Here is a 21762-nt window from a genome sequence, read left to right as displayed (position 1 = left end):
CTGCGTCCACCCCAAACGCGTCACAACAGCACTGGTGTTGGACTCAATTTAAGCTTAGAAGAACAAGCATATCTACCCTTTTTTTCCCTCCCCTGTCTGTTTGGGGGGTTTTTTTCCCAGGATACTGGAATTTGCGCAAAAACATGTGTACCAAATGCTTTCTCGAGCATGTAGAGACTTGAGCCAGTGCTGCCATAAAAACATGCCGATTTACAACATAAAAGCAGTAAGATATCTTTCACTGCTAGATATGTGGTTTGAAGATAATTATAATAGTGCTCGAACCCAAACCCTTTAAACTGAGCGTCTGTTCACTGCGTAAAGCTTCAAGCTCGTCATATCTGTGCTTAGCTGGACACAAACACACCGGGTGCATAATTTTGAGCTTCAGCTGTCTCTTACTAGTGTGAGGGAGCGTGTATGTGCGCGTGCATGTGTGTCCTCTCGCCTTTCAGCGCTTTGCACCCCATAAAAGGTTATAGCCGTAATTGTCTTTTATGGCTGTATACAGCTAACAACATCCTCTGCCAAGAAGCAACTCTGTCCCCAAAACGCACACACAAAATAAAACACACACTCTAACAGATAGAAATAATCAGCTATGGATTCATTTTGAGTACGTAAAAAAAAACTATCCAAAAGTATTAGCACAAATAAATACATTCAAGACAACAGTTCTCAATATTCCTGCTTATCCAAATCAACATGGCGCAGACTAACTTGTGGATACTTTTACGCATAGAACATTTATAAATGAAAAACAAAGAAAAAAGGAGTCTAAGTTCCGTGCTTTGAAGATATAATTTGTTTTATTTTAATAAATAATACAAATTACATATATGACCAAACGTCAGCCGGTCAGCAGATCGTGCGAGGTATTCAGTGAGCAGCCTACAGCGTTTCCTCTGCTCCCACTAACAAACATGGTGTCCCTTAATTGGAAAATGTCAGTCCCTGAAATTCAGTCAAACGTGTTTATACAGTGATAGCAACCCTACTTTTGATCTGACGCCTAAAGAAAAACAAACGTATTGTAGGTAGTTGAAATATATAGGTAGTCAATGATAGTAATGATACCTGTGATAAGATATTTTAGGAATCTTTCTAGAAATCTGAGCGTTTTAGACACAAATGCGAGCTATTCCCACCCCCCACCCCAACCCTACGGTTCTAAAGTTAGTATCAAATTCATGGTCATCTGTCATAGCTCTATCACTTACGGATAAACAACAAAGTTTACACATTTCTTCCACAAACTATACGTGTAGACAACAAATATAACTAAACGTAGCACACACACACACACACACACACACACACACACACACACACACACACTCTTAGCTAGGAACATCCTTACACAACCAAGCATATTTAAAGGAGCAGGCCAACTAATATAACACTTTAACGAGGTATTAATTGAAATCAACGTAGACAATTAAAAACAAACAAAGGAAAACAATGGGAACTGTCAAAATTGTGCAATTTAAAGGTAGTAGCATCAAACTAATCTCCCACATGCTTTTTTTTCCTTTACTTGACAAATAATCCTTGAAGATGTAATATTGTACAGTAAGACAAGATAGTTTAAAAAAACCAGATGTCCAGCTGATTCTGCTCACAGCCCAAAAGTAATCCTAGGCCAATCTGCGCGCTTTTCATTCGTCTTTCGGCGCGCCGTCCTTGTTAAATTTCTTCATCTTCATCCTGCGGTTCTGGAACCAGATTTTGACCTGTCTCTCGGTGAGGTTCAACAGCCGAGCCACCTCGTACCTGCGATCCCTGGTCAGGTAGGTGTTAAAGAGGAACTCCTTCTCCAACTCCAGGATCTGGTGCTTGGTGTAAGGGCAGCGTTTTTTCCTCGTGGCGCTGGCGTGGAGCCAGTTGGACACAGGATTATCTGGAAATATATGTTTGGGGGGGAATATTAAACACTGGTTCTAATCTCTGAAAATGATCAATATCATAATAATCCTATAATAATGCTTCAGTAACAGAGGTGAAAGTGATAGTTGTGCCATGCTAAATACAGCTGTCCACCTTTCTGCACTCCATAACATCTGATACTGCAACGTGAGCCCTCGACAGCCTCCATAAGGTAATGGCATGTTCAGAATGCCATCTGACATTGCGCACCTCTCACCTCAATGCTTTTATGAATAAAAATAGTTTTAAGATAAAAGAGCGGGCAGCAGAGTGACTTACTTGGGTCCAGGCCCGGCTTGTCCTCTCCATCTGCGCTCAGCTCGCCTCCTTGCGCGGACAGCTCGTCCTTCTCTCCGGGTGACGGTGTCGCCACTGTGCCGTTGGTGTATTCGGAGAGCAGTAGCGTCGTGTGCGATCCCGGCGGCGTTCCCAGACCCTCTGGTTTGATGGCGTAATGGTGGTGGCTCGTCGGTAATCCGGGCATAGAGACTGGCTCAAGGAGCCAGGACTGGTAGCGGCCGTCTGTTTCCGCGCCCATCGGGCCTTGCGGATGTCCGTAGTGGTGATAAACTGAGGAGACGGTGCCTGGGAACTGAGCTGGGACGTGGTTCCATGATGGCCCGAATACGGGAGGTTTGGACGGGAAGGCGCAATTACCGAGTTCGCTGTGATCCACCACAGAGGCGGGCTGTCTCGGGTGCTGGAGCCCGGCACCGGGAGGGTACCTCGGGGCGGAGAGCTCCTCGCTCTCGGGTAGGATGAGGGAATCGACGTAGTAGCTCGTGAGCGCTCCGGACGTCGACATGGCAGGGAAATTAGACCGATTTTACATGTACGCAGTCATACAATAAGATACATGCATAAGAAAACAAAAAGCACACATTCCCCAAAGCACACACACATATATGCACGCGCAGTAAAGCGCAGCCTCACAAAATAACAATGTGGAGAAATCAAGTAGCAACTTGGCCCCATGCACGGAGAACTACAGTGAGGAAAGTAATGGGGAGCCAAGGAGCCATGCCATTGGGCAGCTGAGACACGTGATCATAAAGCTGAACAATAAAAGATAAATCAATCCTTGCAGTCATTAAATACTCAGCCTGTTCAGCTATAACAAGCACTGTTTTTTATAAATGATCAGGATTTGGACATCTGCAGAGAAAGAGATAAAATTATGAATGAATATTAAAAAAAAAGAAAAGTCAACAATAACACTGCTACTTACAGCCATTCAAATCCTTTGCTTAGTTATCCAAAACGTTACAATATGTATTTGGAAAGCTTATTTTACGAGATATTTTATTGGACAAGTAAGCGCCCCGCTGCTGCAGGTATCCAAAACACATTAACAAAAAAATCCAGCGTATTAAATAGGAACTTTGCAACTAGAATACTGAAGTAGTGAGATGATAAATTACAAGCAAAACACATTACGCTCTGTTTTTATTTGGACTCCGTGATCTCAGGGAAATATCTTCCAATGTGCGAGTTTTTTTATTTATTTTATTTTCTTTTCTATCGGATCTTCATTGGTTGTTGTACAAATTTTAGAAATTATATTATTATAATTATTATTATTCAATGGTGCAGGATATTTTTAAACCTACGTTTCACGAGTAATTTTATTATTGCTCCCTAAATTTATTATGACTTTAGTAACTTTTAAAGAAAGGATTTAAATTTTAGGGAAATTCTAAATTTTTTTTATTCTAAAGTTTATAATTCTATTAATTCAAAGCCGCTTTTTAAATATAAATAAGGGATTTGGAACATAATATTAAAGGAAAAGGTGGTGAGATATTTTCCTTTAACAGTTTGTTTGGGTTTATTTTTATCTAGTCAGTTAGATGAAGCCGATTTAGTAAATAAATGTGTTAAACTAAAAAAAAAGGTATTATAATTTCGTAAGCAATTCATTGATTCACGGGGTAGGAAACAACCGAGGCGCAGGCTCTTACTTTCTACACTTTCAACTTTTCAAATAATAATTTTTATAATTGTTTAACTAAATAAAGAAGGCCTAAATTAAAGACGGGTGGCGACCCATAAACAGTCCTTTAGTTTTTGTTTAATGTGCTGATTTTTTAAAATAAATAAATTGATTATTTTCTATCGTGGAGGAAAAAAGTATCCGTTCTTTGTTTATTTTTTTTCCTTAATTTTGTCATATGCAAAACCTTGTTTACAAACAAAATCTAAATTACAGTGGTGTAATTTAGATGTTCTTGATCCCTATATGATAAAGGTTTAAATTAGAAATATAAACTTTAAATCCTTGTATTAGTAAAACGTTTAAAAAAACTCGATTGCAGTCCAGCAGTAAGCAATAATACACACTAAATGAACCCTTTTACATCATTTGATGAAGAATAAAAAGAAAGGCGAAAATAATGTATTTAATTTCAATTACATGTATTTAGAACAATCACGGTAAATGATAAATAGAGTCCCAGACTGTTTTTAACTCAACGCCCTGTACTGTTTACACCGCCGTTATCACCCGCTCCCCTATTGCATGTTGGTTTCATCGCCGCCATTAACAAACGGACTCTTAAAACCTGCCAGCAGCTCGATGTTACCTTTAAAATGGAGCTTACGTTCATTTGAACTGTGGTCTGGGTAATTTTCACCCTCCACCCTTTTAAAAGCTGCTGATCAGTTTAAGGTCATGTAGTGACACTGGAGCGTCTAAACACATAAATACATTTGTAGACATTTAATGCCACACGTGAGAAATGTTAAACATAAATTAATATCATGGAAAGCCTTATATTCATATATATCCAAAATGTTTGAAATTTTGTATTTTTAATATGTGGAATGAACTAATAATTGTTTAGAAATATTGTCTCGTAGTAATATATTTATTAGGCCTACCAGGCGCACAAAACAGCAAACCCAATGAAAAAAAGAGGTTTGCTTTTATGAGTTCTTTTTATTATATCCTTGCCTTAAAGTAGTCGTATGGGTTTAAAAGCTGCAACTTTGGGTTTTGCTACACGAGTCTGGTGTTTTATTTCATGCAAGCATATAAACAGAGTCTGGCCAACACCCTTACAACACCACAGGGAATTCAAGCCGTGTAGATTCTCTGCATTCTGCACTGCATACAGAAGAGGATGTGGGATAGGAAAGACTCCGAGGTGTTCAAAATGTGCAATCTGTTTTCTTATCCCTTCTTTGCTGTAGTTGCAGAGTCTCTGACCAGCAGACATCAAACAACCGAGAAGAGGACATGAGCAGCTGCAGTGCGCCTATTTGTGCACTAAAACCTCGTATGGACAAACAAGAATAGACAAACACCTTTGCAGCAGGAAAAGACTCCACTTCGCCAACGGCTCTCAGGGCTGTAAAAGCTTTTAAATCAGAGTGTCTTTTTCAACCCCCGCGGTTTACCGCAGGGGCTATTCACTTCTTTTGCTTCTGCAGATAACAGCCTGTCTGGCGGATCTGAAAATCGCCATAAAGCCCCCCATTCCTCCTCCTTTTGTGTTGGGAGCCACCATTGCGCAGCGGAAGCATCCGGTCTCATTGCCCGCGGAGGTCGCTGTTGCCCCATTCACCTTCCCCTTCCCCTCCACTGCTGCAGTGGTCGTAACCGAGGCCTTGTCTGGCGTGTCTGCGTCACTACTACCAGCAGAAAACGCCATAAAGCTTAATACCTAAAGCTCAGACGCACGCTGCGCCTGATTGTTGATCACATATATCAGCCACCAATGCAGTTTATATTTTATTTCACCATATTGAAGAACACGTTTAAGGGAATACAAGGAAAATAAGGAAGAGATTAGACCCAGACTAAAAGCAAACAAACCCCTCCCTAAATTATTACCTATCCATCTAAACACCTATTCACGTGTATAAAAAAAAAATAAACACATAATTCCCACCATCCTCATTTCTCCAAGCTGCCTTCTGCTTGCTCTCGACGTTTCCAACTGGGGCAATTAAGACAGTTTCATGTTGCAGAGTTAGGAAATGGACCCCAACAACATGAAACTACCTAAACCACTCGACAGTCGATCAGGGGCCTCAAGTGGAACACAATCGGCCGGTTCGCAATGCGCCTTGGTGATCACTTCCGTCATAATGTTTCAAAAAAGCAAAACAGCGCGCATTTATACAGCATTCTACATATTCCATGTCTAGATGTGTCTCTAAGACAAAGCAAAACAAAACCAAAAAGCAACCAGAATCACAAAGGCGACTGGACTCACCCGAATCCTCAATGTGTTTATCTCCTGTAATCCCAGACAGAAGCGCATTGGAACAGTTTATCCACAATGCATTCGGATTTTAATAGCCTGTGAGCCAGGCCTCCTCTCCGTGTGAAAGGCTCTCTCACGACTGAAGCAGCTCTTCGAGGAGAGGGAGAAAGCTCATATACCAGCCAGTCATAAAACTCTACAATAGCCGGCTGGGCATGCAGCAGGGCGGCTTATACAGCCTAATATCTTAATTATTTCCGATAGCCAGTCTCAGAAACGCTCCATTCTCAACAAAACAAAAGAATCCGCAGTACTAGGAAGTCTGTTTGATTTTTTTTTTTTTTACTTTGATTATTTATTCAGGAAACACTTTTTTTTTAAAACCTCTTTAACAAAACATATAATTATAGCCACAAATTCAGGCAGCTAGTCCTGAGCCCGAGCTGATAATTTATTGGACATTACACAATAAACAAATAAACAAAACAAAAAAAAATACAGGTTCATCTATACACAGAAATATACAACAAAAATATTCCTCCTTCTTCCTAGTAGGAATAAAGTTACAATTTATACATGTATGAGGTACATATAGAGACGGCCGATATCAGGAAACCACACATCTAATCACATTCGGACTGATTTGCATTGACTCAATATTAATTGTGGTAATTGTGCATTTTAGAGGATTTTTATTATTATTTTTGTCACGCAATTTCAAATTCTCAGAATGGAGAATTTTTTTATTTATTTCAAATTTAGAAGTAAGCTCAATAGGAATTGAATCTATATGAACCCAACAAAAAAATAAAGCATGGTGAATAATTTGCGTTTTTACGCGTGTGTGTGTGTGTGTGTGTTGGGGGGAGGAAGGGGGGTGTAACTGCACTGATTTAACAACACGATCCAGTCCCACGACAGAGGTAATAATACAAAAACACGTCAAAAAACAGTCAGAGCTAAAACACCCAAGGACGGTTTTCTCAGTAGGTCAGATACGATAAAGGGCGATGAGAGAATCTCTCAGATAAATGAGACATTGTGCGTGGGGGTGAATCGGGAAATGAATTGTAGCCTTTCAATAAATGTATCTTTTTTTCTTGTATCTCTCTCTCTCTCTCTAATGACTGTTTATCATGAAAATCCATAATTGGAGGTGAGCTCCCGGATCCTATTTTCCCGCGTCATTTTCTTCAATTTCATCCTGCGGTTCTGAAACCAGATCTTGACCTGTCTATCCGTCAGGTGGACGCTCTTGCTGATCTCTAGGCGGCGCTCTCGGGTCAGGTACATATTGAAGAGGAACTCCTTCTCCAGCTCCAGGGTCTGATGCTTGGTGTAGGGGCAGCGTTTCTTTCGACCGCTTTTAGCAGTCAGCCAGTTTGCCGTGTTTTCGCCTTTTGTGTCCCCTAGAATGATGTCAGAGAGAAGGATGTTTTAGAGCAGTGCAACATGAAGATCATAGTAGTGCTCACCGGGGAAACATAGTTCACCAAAACAAGTTTGCGTGGGAAATATGTGCGTACTCTTATGTAGCTGCATTAATAGATTTTAAATTTTAAGAAATGTTATCCTCAAAAACACTGAACGTGTTTTAAGTCTCGCCTATATAGTCTAAGCAAAAGCTTTTTTTTGTCAACCTAAGCATAACAATTTACGTATTTACATAAATGTAAATTGCCTAGATTGAAATATCTAGATTTTGTTTATATATGAAAATATATAGGTATGAAAATTTAAGAAAAAGTGATTGCATCTTCCAAAAATTTACCAGAGTGTAGTTTTGCCTTTGCGCCACTATGCCCTTATGCTTAACAATATTTAAAGACTAATGGGTAGATTTGAGATAGTAGACGTTTATATTTAATCTTTAGTTTTTGAGTTCACTGCATTTATTGGTTTATTTTGATTTTCTTTTTCTCTTGTGCAAATATGTGGCGGGGGGACTGTAGCTATAAACGCACCAAAACAAACATGCGGAGGCCTATTAAATCCCAACTATTAAAATTATCATTAAATTAGCCTATTAATTTAGCCAGTGTCTTTAAAATATTTAAATCTATAGTGTTTTTTTTAAGCTGCTATATCTGCAGACAACTTTTGTACCCACAGCGCAGAGGGGATAACATTTTAAATTTAAAGAAATTTCTAAGTAAATAATTCCTAGTGCCAAAACCAACTAAGGCCTTTGCCAATTTACGCTACGATCAATTTTTAATCCCAAAATGTAAAAATTATCTGACGTGATAATTTTTTGATAGACAAATCTAAATGATAAGTTATTAGCTTGTACTTTATTATAAATAATTCTTATAATCTTAGTGATCTGTGCCTAATATCATGTGTTTATAAACATATGCAACCGATTTTTGCATTTACTGAATCATATTTAGTTACTTTAACACGGTTGTTTTATGTCCTACTCTGCTAACATGAAACAATTGTTTAAGTAACTAAATATGATTGAGTAAATGCAAAAAAACGGTTGCATTATTTAAGACCTGACAGGTGCCATTAAAAATCGTCACTCTACCTGTTTTTTCACCAAAAAAAGGCCGACCACACCTGGACTGGGCTATGATTACCTTTATTGGCCTTTGCTGCACTCTCCTTCCCATTCTCCTCTGCCTCCTCTGCAGAGGAGGCTTCGCCTTCCGAGGAGTCGCGCCCCTCCTCGGTGCCCAAAGCAGCTTGGGGCGGCAGATCTGCGGCTTCCTCGACGTCCTTCCCTTTCTTCTCCGTGGCCGGAGCAGATGTAGAGGTTGGTGGCGAGTGGAAGCGAGCCAGATCACTGGGGTGTTGTGGACCAAAATGGGAATGAGAAGGGTTTGATTGGGGGCCGTTGTTGGCGCTGTAAAGTTTATGAGAATGTGCGTGCGTCTGAGACAAGCGGAAGAAGCCCGGCACAGGCACCGACCCCCCGCCGCCCCCCGCGCCGCCGCCATCGTTGACTGTACAAGAAGAAGTTAATCTTGAATATGTGAGATCTTCGGCGGTGGACGCTTTGGGACACTTGGGTTGCTCATATAGGCAATAGGTGCTCTCTTCCTTGATATTCTGCGGGAAAGTGCAGGGTGCGACCTGGGGACCCACAGAGTGTTCTTGGTCCATACGGCATGACCTCTGCGCGTCCATCCACATCTCCATGCTGGACATGTAGGAACCTGAGGCGGGGACCATATTTTGGGGACCCACCTCACTCCGTTTGGTCATACCTGGGAAGTATCCATAGTTGTGTAGTCCGTAAGGCACTTCTGCTGTGGCGCTGTGCGGCACGCACACTGCGCTGCCAGCATAGTGACCTCCGCCGCTCTCGGTGCGGGCACTGATGAGGGAATCCACTAAAAACGCGTTTCCAGACGGGCTGTCCGAACATGACATTATTGTGGTGTATTTTGGCGAAGGGAGAAGATAGCCCTTTCTGGCTGACATTTCTTGTGCAAAACATGCTGGATATGATTAGAGGCACCCCCCTCGCCGCTGAGAGAACAGTAAAACCAATGAAAATGCAGGAAGAAGGAACAGTCCCCTCCCACTCCGAGGCTACGTAGCAATCTGAAACAAATCCATCATGGAGCTCAGGCAGAGGAAGAAGAGAGCAGAGCAATCAGTGTTTTTACTCTTCGGCTTAATCCACAAACTTGAGCAAAAGCGATAGATGCTAAAGTCCAACACTGCTTATGATTGACAAACCGTGAAAAAAATTTCGACAGGTTTTATTTTTTTTTAAAGAGTGCTTGTAAATCAAATATTACCACAAACCTCAACAATCAGTGGCAGCAATTATTTGAATATTTTACATTTCAAGCATTATAACTGGTAAATCTAGCAACCATTTAAATTGGAACCAATCCTAAATCCACATAATCGCCATAACTGACATAGAGCTAAATTAGAATATACATGCTTTTCATAATAGTGGACATTTTTATTTTTAATGTATAGAATTCATATAACCAACCAACAAAGACATAATAGCAAAACGATGGGTGTCAGTGACTGTAAATATTTTTTTGTTTTGTTTTTTTTAAAGACTGTAGAGAGGATTTGCCATTGATTTAATCAGGTCTGATCTATTGCATCTTTGAGCATGAGGACAGTAAATGATCAGTCTGATATGAACTATGGTATGGTATGAACTAAAAATGCAATTTCACACGTTTTTGCATATTACGCATCTTTAATCAAAAAAGTCTCCCCTTTTATTAATGTTTTGGCCAAATCGCACATATCTTGTCTAAAATTATTCAATCACATAATGCTCGTGAGATTCAAATCATGTTGAGAAAGGAAGAGGCCACCATAAGGCTCTGCGCGTAAAAGATAGGGACATATTGTTTTTGACAAACAAAGACTAAAAACTAGCGCCTTGCTTTCTTGCTAAACATCAAACTCCTTTAATTACTTTGATAATTCAGTTTTCTCTTACAGAGGATGATCATCCTACAAGTAGTAAACACACTAAAAATGAATTTAATGGAAAAGTATTATTCATTTTAAAAATGTAAATCTATTCAAAATCTTATCATCTTTATATAGGTTTATACATGCTATTTATTTACATTTTTGGGTCCCTTTTAAGTTTAGGAATATATATAAGCTTTATTTAACGGTATATTGTTTATTCAAACCCTAGAAAATATCAATAATGATAATATTATTATTAACATGTCTTTCCATTTTTTCTTATTTCTATTAGTATTATTTCTTTTTGTTGAACCATAAAATTACTATAGTATAATAATCCTAAATTATGACAATAATAGTTTCATCTTTATTTTTATTAATTTCTTTTTTATTATTATATTGTAATAGTGTTAGTTTTGATAAAACCAGTATCTATCTTTCTATATAAATTCCTAATAAATGTCAGTTACGCCAAAACCGCCTTTTGTGCCTAACTTATTCTTTAGTATAATGCCAAATTTAAATGTAAAAATATATATTTTTTTTTCCTAAAACATTTTAGGAGTTCCTTTGCGTTCTCCTGTTATCTCCTTTTTTTTCCTTTTTAATCTGGGTTGTCTACTTTATTTTATTTTTATTTGTTTCTTCATTTTTTTGCTGTTCTGAAATTAGAACATTTATGAATAGGTCTTTTTTTTTAATCGATGCAATTTACTTTCAAACCTGCAGTCTTTTCCGCGTCGATGACCGACATTTGTCAATTGCTGCTGCGCCTGACACAAGCAATGCTTACTCTCAGTTGTTTGGATGTATCAATTTAAAGCAACACAGTTTTATCGGATCACCATTTCACCAAATTTACTCACAAATAACCGCGACAAAATGTCTATCTCTCCTCACAGAGGCCAGTTTCCTCTTAGACACACGATCCAGACAAGAAACTGAAACCACCGATTAATAATGCGCACACTTCATGTTGGGGAGGCATTCTTCATGCTGAGGAAGAGGAAGTGGAGGGCAGCTATCGATATCTTTGTGTTACCGTTATTAATTGTTGCTATTAAATCTTCATTTTCACAGCTGCCGTGCTATTATACCCTGAAAACACTTTACCTCAACCGATGGCTTTGATCAGACCCATATAATGGTGGCCGAGGAGGCCGCTTGACTCGTATCATGTTCGTCTTGAGTGCAGTTATGAACAATAATGCGGCGTTTTATTACATCCAGCGGAAGCATTTATTTTTCACGAGAGACAGACAAAGGGTGGTTGGGGTTGAGGGAGAAAGGCTCGATCCAGAACTGACACCGAATATAGCAAAAGTTTATCTCTGCTTTGCAGGAAGGAAAAGGGAGACGCGGCTGCAGCTCTATCAAGAAAATCGAGCCCTTTAATAGCAGTTTTTGGGTGGGATCTGGCACGCAAACACTGTGCGTAAAACAGAACAGATTACATTTTCAGAGCTGGGTGGTGATATGTTTTTGTAAGTAAGAATCAATGGTGTATGTATGCTTTGCACATCTGAGTCCAAGTTTTATCAACTGAAGAGGGTTAAGTTAATGCAAAACATTTGGACTGGGTGCAAAACTAACTCTCCAGGAAAAAAGTTGGCAAGCTTAAATCTAAGCCACTAAAACGGTCAAGCTCAGCAAAATGAAAAGCACGTGTAGCATGGATGTCTTAGAATATTTGTGTTGCCTTATTAGGGCTTGAATGGGACTTTTTGTTCTACTAAGTTGGCACCAAAAACACATCTACAGACAAAATTGTTCCCAATTAAATAGAAAAGGCATTTTTGCTGCAGAGTTTTGCTTGAGAAACCCCTACCTGCATTCCGTTTGGAGCAGCAGCTCCAAGGCCATGACTTTGGTCCCAATACTGCCGCCCTGTGGCAGGAGCGCCAAGTCCTTGGTTCAGGGGACCTGAATCGAGGGGGGATATCCTCCAAAATGAAGTCAACGCAGCAAAGCACAGCAAAGGCTCTCCTGCCATCCTGTCCTCTGCTTGTCGTTGCTGTCGCTTTGCGTGGTAACAGTTAATAACCTTGGGTCTCAGACGGTTTATTGCACCAGCACTCCAATTGTACAAATGCTCCAGACCCTCAGACAGCTTTTATGGCAGCGTTGCCGTGGTAACGGGGGAGGATGTCCCGTAATTAGGGACGGAATTCCAACGCGCAGTAAAGGATGCGCATGGCGAGGCGAGGGAAGGCAGGCAAGGCCGGACTATGGCAGAGAGAAGCAACCATAAACTTCAGCCTCTCTCTCCCCAGCGTTTATGGCCCTTTTGACTGTCATATATGAACGCCAATGCGCTGCGGCCAGCTCCCATAAACACTGTGATAACAACAGCAAATATGGCGACCCCCTCGCCCGAGGAGCTGCCGCTGGACGAGTGTTTCCAGGGCCAGTCAGCAAAATGACAGCTGGGACGTAGAAAAACTGTTAAATGATCCAAAGAGAGAGGGCTGGAAGATATTTTCACCTAAAGATCTTAGTCTGAAAAAAGCAAGAAATTAAACGCGTAAAAGTTTTTTTTTTCTTTTTACTAAAAGCAATTTTGTTGGTTAAGGATCAGATGAAAAATGACGTGAGGTGGCTTAAAGTTCCCACAGAGCATAATATAAAGACACATTTCAACTGTTTATGGTTCATTTTAACTTCAAAAATCAATATTATTTTTGATATTTGCGCTGAATAGTCCAGACAAATTGTCTTTGTTTTGCTTGAGCTCGTCTAAACATTGAAACCTAGAGCTCTTTGGGTGACCTTGGATGGTTGGGCTGCTCCCAACTTGCATTTGAGACGACTAATCTTTTGCATGTGATTCCCCTCTATTGAATCCTGCATGTGTGGGCAACCATTTGCCACTATTATGCGCATTTAATATGTTAATCCTTTGTGCGTAAAAAACTTTACCTTCGTGCATGTGACACATGGCGGTGAAATCAAGCTAAAAAAAACAGCATGTAGGAAAGATAATAAAATGGCTTAATTTGGAATTAAGTTATTTTGCAGAAAGCATTTAAACTGGGGGTTATTAATATTTAGAAATAAAATATAATACACGACTTGGGCAGACCAAAGCTGTTGGTTTAATGCGTTGACCCTATTTACAAAAGCAAAAGAATCACGAGTCACGGAAGCAAACATGTTACCAACAACAGACAAAACCCCACACTACTCCCACCCTGTGCAAATCTGTTAATTAGACAAAGAAAGGGCAAAGTAACTTTATATTCAAATGACCAATACAGTCTAATAACACGAGGAATCGTTGAAAATGCGTCCATCTTTAATCTATAATTGGATGAAAAGGAGATTTAAACAGGCCAACTAATCCTTTCTTTCTGTGTATTTATTCAGAGTAAATGTGGAGACAATATCTTTTCTTTTGTAAAAACAGAAGAAGAAAAACAGCAAAGAAACAATATTAAATTATTCATCAGGAATCGTGGAACTCGGTTTTATTTTTTTATTTATTTGGAAATATAGTATAATACACAATAATTTGGCCATAACAAAGCAACTGTTCAATGCGATTACCCTGATTGAGGCTGCAATTAATGCACACTCTGAAAATGACAAGAACCTGCGTGAATACATGAAGAGAAATCCAACAACAGATCAAATCCTTTCCCTGCTAAATGCAAGAGAAGGTTTCAACATGTTTGAAAAACAACGTCAAATATGGGTGCAACTTAAAAATCAGAACCAATGTCTACATGTAGATGAAAGGTCATTGGATGAAATAATTTTATCAAGTCTAAACTTAGATGTCTTCAGGCTAAATATGGACTGGATTAGCCAGGTGTCACATTTCTGACGTAGGCAACATTGTTCAGGTTAAATGCAACTGAAACTTAAAAAGCAATATTTAGAGAAAAGTGGAAAGAAGCTTCAAACATTAAAAAAAATTGAACACAAAATCTTTTGTAAAGCCTTGAAGGGGTAATAGCGTTAAGACGCTTCAGAAAATTTAATTTACTACATGAACAAAATGAAACAATTTGTTTACAGCTAAGAACAAACCTTTTGCAAATTTTAAGGAGAACTAGACTTATTGATATCTAGATTCGGTTGAAAAGTGTTTCTAACCATTTTTGACATTTAGTGTATTTCTGTAGGCTAAATTTGGGTGGTTCTAAAGACCTAAAAACATCCTATTGGTCTGAAAAAGACAGTTTTCTTTGGTAAAAGTGTATGAAGACTTTTCTTTTTCAAAACTTAACAAGCCATATTTTTGAAAGTGGCAACGATTTTTTCAACTTTACTGCACCATATAGACCCCTGCAGCAACATTTCCTAAGACTAAACCTAGGAAAAAATCACACTTCATCCCACCTAAGCGACACCTAAATGTGGTTAGAATGTCAAAGAGGAAAAGAAATCCTGATTCTTTTGATAGTGAAAGAATACTGTTCAAACTGCCTAACCAGTTTTGATACACAACGTCTTATAAATCAAATTTGGACACAAATGGTGCACTAAACATAAGACACATTGTGTACTCTATTTTTCTGTGCTAAAAAAAAAAAGATTTGAATTTTAAATTTTATATTTGCAAAGTGTTTAACACTGAAAACATTTATTTGAAATTTTACATTAATATTAAGGCTCAACATGTCGCCTCAGAATGCTGCAATGAAATTTCATGGATTAGAAAGAAAAAAATATAAATTTTCGTCTGAGCAAATTTAAAGTCGAAAGTAAAATATGAAATAAATGTTTAAAGAACTTGACTGATGTCTAAATGTAGTTGGAAAGTGGCACTAATTGGTCCACCATTTGTGACCTTTAATTACCTTTTTCTGGAGAAATTTGTTAGACACCATGGGTTTTAATTGTGAGATTTTTAAGAGGGGGTTCTAGTTTTTTTATATGAACAAGTACTACCCATTAAATGGATGCATAGACGTCCAAAGATTGGAGAGACACGATCTAAGCTACACCTGCGTGAACACCTCAGTGCAACTCCGCACGGATCCAAGCGGACAGAGCTTATCAGTCTGGTTTAGGCCTGCATATGTTCAACGGCATGGCTTTACGCTCAAAAAGGTTCGCATTTTATAAATAGTTAACCCCTTTTTTTCTTCCAAACGCGGCCGTCAGACATCAGTAAGGCTGGTTTAAGTTGGGAAATCAAACCTGTCCGTGGACGGGACTCGGACAGCCGTGACAAAAAGAAGATATAGTAAACGAGTGGCCATAGAAAATAAATAAGCAAACATATAAACAGATAACCACCATTGCAATCCGTATACGGACTCATTATTTGGTCACACCAATGTAGACTACACCAGTCTCCCTATATAGATCAACATATTCGCCTGACGTTTAAATCCAGTACAATTCTTATTTAAACAACAGACAAAAAAAATGAAATAAAATATAATTTTTGATTACAAAATACACTCAAGCAGTCCATTAATGACTGCTTATTTATTTATTTTTTGCCCCTGATAAATCACAGCAATCAGGGCGTAATTGCATGGGCATTTGGCAAAAACAAGACCTGGAGCGCACAAAGAAAACCAGTTTCTACGTTTTCTTTTTCTCTTATCAAAATCAGTGTGATGCGTAAAATCGTGGCCCATGAATCGTTGCTTCATATTAGCACATTCGGTGTCCTCGAACTTGAAATTAACAATCTAGCAGTGTTATTGCTGCCGTCGCCGGCCACTGTGGTATAGCACACGAGGTACACTGAGGAGAAGTCAGTGAGTCTGTGAACAAACCCCATGTAGTCCCACAGGAGGGGAGGGGGGGGAACCGAAGCAATGTGCTTCTCCTCGTTTCTGGGTCCACTAAAGCAGAGGATTGGACGTGTAGTACTGTAACCTGTCTCTGTTCAGCTTCTTTTCCTTCATCCGCCGGTTCTGAAACCAGATCTTGACTTGTCGATCAGTGAGGTTGAGCATCCGCGAAAGCTGCAGTCGCTTCTCTTTGTTGATGTAAACGCTGAAAAAAAATTCTCGTTCAAGTTCTCTGATTTGATATTTGGAATATGGACATCTTTTCTTGCGCGTCCTCTGCCCACCTGGAAAGCACAGGGAAAAAATCAGAGTGTAGGCACTGTAATAAACAGAAGATCTATAAAAAAGCCAACGAATTTTGCCTGTAAAACATTATTTTTGATCAATTTTTTATCATAATGCACAAGATAAAATGAGCTAGGGTTGCAGGCTTGCGGGATAATCCATTGCAGTCTGATCTAGATCACTATAACAAGGTCATTTGTGCAAACATGTTTGAGAAATTAGCTCTATTGCTCATTGAAGAGGGGGGAAAAAACGAAATTACAGCTTTAACAGACCAGATCATGTGCGCCACAGCTTCAAGCTCATAGGCGCTACCCTTCTTACAAGCCAGAGGTCTTTTAAAGCAAAGAAAGCGTAAAACTAGCACGGTCATCATAAATGGAAATAACTGCTGCTGCTCTATATGAAGATCCTCGCTCCGTGCGCGTCACGGCAAGTCCAACAAAACACGCGAAAATGAAACACAACGTATATGATGGCCCTGCTTTCTTTCACGGCCAATTTCAATTCCAAACACGTGATCCTACAGTTTATAACAAACTTTTGTTGGAAGCTGGGTGGGGGTGGAGATGGAAGGGGGTCTACAGGCCCTCTATAAACCCTTATATGCTTATAAAACAGCATATAAAAATTTTAACAGCAGCGCGCAAGATTGCAAACTTTCTCCCTTATAAGCAGAGCCCTGAGTTTAAATACGTACTGCTGCTGCTGCCGCTGCTGGATTTCTCCTCATTGTTGCCGGAAGAAAGCTCTGGACTGCTGCTCTCATCTCGCTGCTCCTTCGCCTCGGAGTCCCGGCAGGACGGCGCCTGCTCTGGCTGCTTGCTCGCAGGCGTTTTGTCCCCTGAGAAGGCGGTGTTCACCGATGATGGGTTCTCCGACGCGTTCCCGTATGCCGTTTCGTAGAACTGGTCGAAAGCTTGCGGCAGCACGCCATTCCTGCCCACGCTCCCATAGAAAGTGGCGGCCGCCGCCGCGGCGGAGCCGGCTGCGGTGCCAGCTGCTCCCCCGCCGCCGCTGCCATGGTGGTGGTGGTGGTGATGGTGGTGGTGGTGGTAGGGGCTATTTTTACCAAACACGTCACCAACCACCGCGGTCTGCGCAGAGAGGCACTCCCGGTGCACCATGTCTTCCGCGCTCGGGTAGCACTGGGGCAAGTTCCCCCGGTGCGGCCACTTACCGGGCGCCTCGATGCCCGCATAGTCCCTGAATGTCACCTCCCTGACGGGCTGGACCTGCGGCAGGTTGGAGGAATAGGAGTATGACATTGGGCGGGTGGAAGGGGTCTGGGACAAAAACGAGGGAAGACCAGAGAAATCGGCCCCCGCCGACACGTAATAAGTGCAACTGGGCAAGTACATGTTCGATCCGACGGGGACCCGCTCGTCAAAATCCATCATCGTAGCTCGGCCGTTTCTACAACTCTGTGCTGGGCTTAGATTCTTCTATAACCGCCCCGAACATGGCTCTGAAGCGCCGTGCCTCTCGCCTCTTTGAAGCAGGTTCGCTAAGCACAAATTGGGAGACGTAAGCTGACGTGGAGAGCCATCTCCATCCACTCCACTAAGGAGGAGCCCACGTGACCACGCAGCAGGAATTGACAGATTTTCAGGCTCCGGTTGTTGTGTGCGTGGGCGTGCGTGCGTGCGCGCCTCCGAGCCCCTGGGTGTGTAATTCTTTGGTAGGGGAAGGAGTGTGTAGGAGTGTGAGAGACATGACTGGTGTGTGTCCTGAAGCTTGACATTGGTGGTTTACAACCATGCCGGATTAAAATGAATTACTTAACATGCATCTGAGGAGAAAAAAGACATTGGTGGCTAGTTGGAAAAAGATTTAAGCCTAAATTTATGCCAAACGCATCAAAAGCTTCAAAATCAACATGATAAGAGACTCTTTAATAGGGGTTTTGTTTTCTGGGGTGCCCGATTCCTCAAAGAACAATCAAAATTACTACTAAACTAAAGCTTTAGAAGCATATAGTTCAGTCTTCTGAAACCAAGGAGGGATCTAGCTTATTTATGAAGGTTGCTTTTAAGAGTTGTATCAGTCATCATCTGTTTTTTTTTTTTTTTTACAGCGCAGCATTTGTCCCAGTGAGCATTTGGTTATCAGGGTCATGTTCAAAGTAGCGGCTATGATGTTTTAACCGGAAAGGCCGTGCCTTTGTATTTCAGCACCAAACCAAAATAACTGCCTTTTGGGTTTTTAAGAAGAAAACAACGAAGGTGAAATTAAAATCCACAAAAATACATAATTTAAATTATAGGAACAACAATGCACTTTTGGTTTTATTCATTTATTTTTTGGCATGGAATACACCAGCACTTTAAATTTGCTTAATATATTGATGTAACAAATATCAGAATAAAATAAGTAGGCGTGTAATGGAATTCAGGAATAAAGGTATAAGTTTAAAACCGCCCCCAGGATTTAGCTTTGAATGTATTTATAGACCCGAATTTTCTTTTTTTTAAGGTCTTATCTAATTTTTGCTTAAAAGGAGATTTAGAAAATTATCTGATGTATAAATCGTGTTTTATCATATCACTTAGCAGCTCCAAAACAGGCCTGGGATTCCTGTACTTTTACGCACGGCTGTTTTTCTAAGCTCGTATCAAAATATGCAAACTGCTCTGCGTTGCTCAGCAAGATCAATACAAATAAGAGAATATATACGTCTCGCTCCTTTAATTATTACACTCAACCTGCTATATTGTTCATTTATTCACGTGACTAACATGAACATTTAACGAGAATGCCTAAATCTACTCAACCCTAAAACCAAAGGTGGATGCGCCATGTATAATTCCCTGCATGGCTGTGACTTGCATTGTTAATTTAAAGTCGAAGCTGAAATATCACTTGGAAAGTCCTTGCAGAAAATGTATTTAAACATCACCAGCACAAACATTTCAAATCTGCTGGATGGATACATGCAAACACTGTATTCAGCAAGCAGAAGACAATAACAAAAATAAAGAAAACTGTGCAGAGCTTACAAAGATGCATCTGTGCTGTTTCATCCGGTAAACATACCACAAAGAACATTCCGCCCTGCTCTACTCTGCTCAGGGGGGCCACCATGAAGCCTGTTTTAGAGAGGCTGCAACCTGACTCTAATGTGCTGTGAATAAGAGACCTGAGCTTGGATTAAGATCGCCGCGGCTGGTCTAGCCCCCACAGCCTGATGGCGCATACACGGATTCATGTAACACATCTGAAACACAACACACTGCTTAATGAAGTCAGGTTGCCCACAGACGCATCATCTGGATTTAAGAAAAAACATGCAAACACCAAACGATATCAAGCTTCTTTTTTTTCTTGCCTAAAGGTTGGATTTTTTTCTGATTGCATTGCAGGGGACACAAACGACTTCAGTGTCTTTGCGGTCGCACGCTCCGCCTCTCAGGGTCAATCTAGGCAAATTCTATGAGTTGTGCTGAAGCTTTTAAGCTGTAATTGAGGACAGGATGCCCAGGAAACAAACCGCAAAGCCAGCTCTGCACAGACCTTCGATTTTATAGCTGCTATAGTATTCTACTTGCCTTTTTTTTCTCCACAGCAGAGCCAGACAGACACCACAAAACTGGCCAGGCGTGATGGGAAGTCGCCACCTACGCGGACTCAAAGTCAGCAGCTGGGGAATTTCAATAATTATAGAAACATTTGTCCATGCGCAACTGAGGTAAGATATTTTTCTCACGCTTAATAAGCCTTCTAAAAAGTTTCTCCAAATGCAAGTATTGAATTTCAGAAACCTTTTTTTGATAAAATAATAATAAAAAAAGAAATCAAACAAAGCTTTGGTTCATTTTATGACAAATGTGTTTTTTATTAAAAAGTCGTTTTCAGTATTCTGGCGTGGTTCTGTTTTCCAGCAGGCTTTCAGTCTGGCGTTGGATCCGTAAAAGAAAAACTTTCAAAGCCAAAACCTTTGTCTCTACGGTCGACTTCAAGTTCGGGGGAGGAACAGGGTCTCTCCTAAGAAAGAGCGAAGGGCCCAGCGTGCCCCGGATGGAGTTCCATTTAATTACCTCCTGCATCCACGCAGGCTTTATGTTACAGGGTCGTTTGGAAAGTAGAACTTAAACTTCGACGTAGCCATGTCCACTAGAAGGATTGGGGGACCAGAACGTTTTTTGTTTTTTTTACTAAATAAAACAAATTTACCTAAAAATCTGCTTATTAAACCAAATGTAACTAGAGGGCCATTCAGCAATAGTGTCATTGTTCGTACTTTGACTCTGGATAGTAGTAGTCTCATTTTACAAACTCTTTTAGATTTTATTTTGAAACAAATTAACTTGATATACAATTTTCATTCTTTACTCTAGCCATATTATTATCCTAAGTTTCTTTTGCGCAATATTTAAAGTCTGAGACGAAAAAAACACACGCATGATTAATTTATCCAATTGCATTTGGATTAAAAAGTTAGATTACACAAGAATAACAATTTTTAAAAAAGGGGAAAGAGTTTATTAGGACTGGTAGAAGTGCATTTGCTCAGTCCTTTGGAGAATGTATAGTCTTGTGCCATAAAATCTCCTCAGACAAAAAGTAAACAATCGAGAGTAAAGGGGTGGATATGTAGGAATACAGTTTAACACCACCTCAGGTAGGCCTAAAAGGCTGTAAATGGGGGCTAAATATGTGCCCCCTGTCTGCAGCAAAGTAACCTCCTGTAGTTTCGGTCTTTGATTGGAATAAAGCGTCCTAGACTTTGACCAATAGCCTTTTTTTTTGTTTTGTTTTCATTTAATGGTTAAGAAGGCCACAGCAACTGCGACTAAAAGCCTTTTCTTTAATTCAGCATATAAAGACTGTGTAGAATTCTGAAGGGTGACCCCCCACTCCCCAAAAAAGAAGCTCAAACATAAGGGAAAATGCGCTGATGAGGCAAATATAGAAGATTAGTGCTGAATTCAAGCTCTAAGGGGCGTTTTCTCCCTAAATTGGTAAATGCGTCTTTGCGTAAATCGGAGTGAGGCCCTACATTTCTGCCTCCCCCTGCTAATAGGTGATTTAATAAGTAAACCATTTTTATTTTTCTTGGCGCGGCTGAATTTGATTAATTGAATGACATGAATTTAAGCAATAGCTCCGGAGCGCTGCTGTCCCAACCTTATAGTGGAACAGACTGAAACATGAAACAATCTCAGCTTCCAAATGAA

The 21762-nt window shown here is 40.2% G+C and overlaps 3 protein-coding genes across 3 annotated transcripts; all 3 read right to left on the bottom strand.

The window, feature by feature from the left end:
* Positions 1-1556: 1556 nt before the first annotated feature.
* On the bottom strand, positions 1557-2789 carry LOC107084344 (homeobox protein Hox-A9-like). The gene is made up of 2 exons (XM_015374144.1): positions 2206-2789; positions 1557-1900 (listed from the first exon to the last, which is right to left on the bottom strand). The coding sequence occupies exons 1-2, from the start codon at positions 2729-2731 to the stop codon at positions 1659-1661; spliced, it is 768 nt and encodes a 255-aa protein (XP_015229630.1). The 5' UTR covers positions 2732-2789; the 3' UTR covers positions 1557-1658.
* A 4482-nt stretch (positions 2790-7271) lies between these two features.
* hoxa10 (homeobox A10) lies at positions 7272-9533 on the bottom strand. The gene is made up of 2 exons (XM_015374164.1): positions 8723-9533; positions 7272-7546 (listed from the first exon to the last, which is right to left on the bottom strand). Exons 1-2 carry the CDS (start codon positions 9516-9518, stop codon positions 7272-7274), a joined length of 1071 nt encoding a protein of 356 aa, XP_015229650.1. The 5' UTR covers positions 9519-9533.
* Positions 9534-16042: 6509 nt separating this feature from the next.
* hoxa11 (homeobox A11) lies at positions 16043-17985 on the bottom strand. Its single transcript, XM_015374162.1, has 2 exons — positions 17286-17985; positions 16043-16584 (listed from the first exon to the last, which is right to left on the bottom strand). The coding sequence occupies exons 1-2, from the start codon at positions 17983-17985 to the stop codon at positions 16352-16354; spliced, it is 933 nt and encodes a 310-aa protein (XP_015229648.1). The 3' UTR covers positions 16043-16351.
* Between the last annotated feature and the right edge of the window lie 3777 nt (positions 17986-21762).

Source organism: Cyprinodon variegatus, unplaced genomic scaffold (assembly GCF_000732505.1).
Source record: "Cyprinodon variegatus isolate N-32 unplaced genomic scaffold, C_variegatus-1.0 Scaffold98, whole genome shotgun sequence".
In the NCBI taxonomy this organism is placed as follows: Eukaryota; Metazoa; Chordata; class Actinopteri; order Cyprinodontiformes; family Cyprinodontidae; genus Cyprinodon; species Cyprinodon variegatus.
This window is presented reverse-complemented; position numbering and strand designations above follow the sequence as displayed.

Coding starts and splice junctions, on each gene's coding strand:
- LOC107084344 (XM_015374144.1), bottom strand. CDS start 2,731: ATGTCGACGTCCGGAGCGCTCACGAGCTACTACGTCGATTCCCTCATC. Junction 1,901..2,205: donor CAAGCCGGGCCTGGACCCAA/GTAAGTCACTCT, acceptor ATATATTTCCAG/ATAATCCTGTGTCCAACTGG.
- hoxa10 (XM_015374164.1), bottom strand. CDS start 9,518: ATGTCATGTTCGGACAGCCCGTCTGGAAACGCGTTTTTAGTGGATTCC. Junction 7,547..8,722: donor TGCAGCAAAGGCCAATAAAG/GTAATCATAGCC, acceptor ACATCATTCTAG/GGGACACAAAAGGCGAAAAC.
- hoxa11 (XM_015374162.1), bottom strand. CDS start 17,985: ATGATGGATTTTGACGAGCGGGTCCCCGTCGGATCGAACATGTACTTG. Junction 16,585..17,285: donor CAGCAGCGGCAGCAGCAGCA/GTACGTATTTAA, acceptor TGTGCTTTCCAG/GTGGGCAGAGGACGCGCAAG.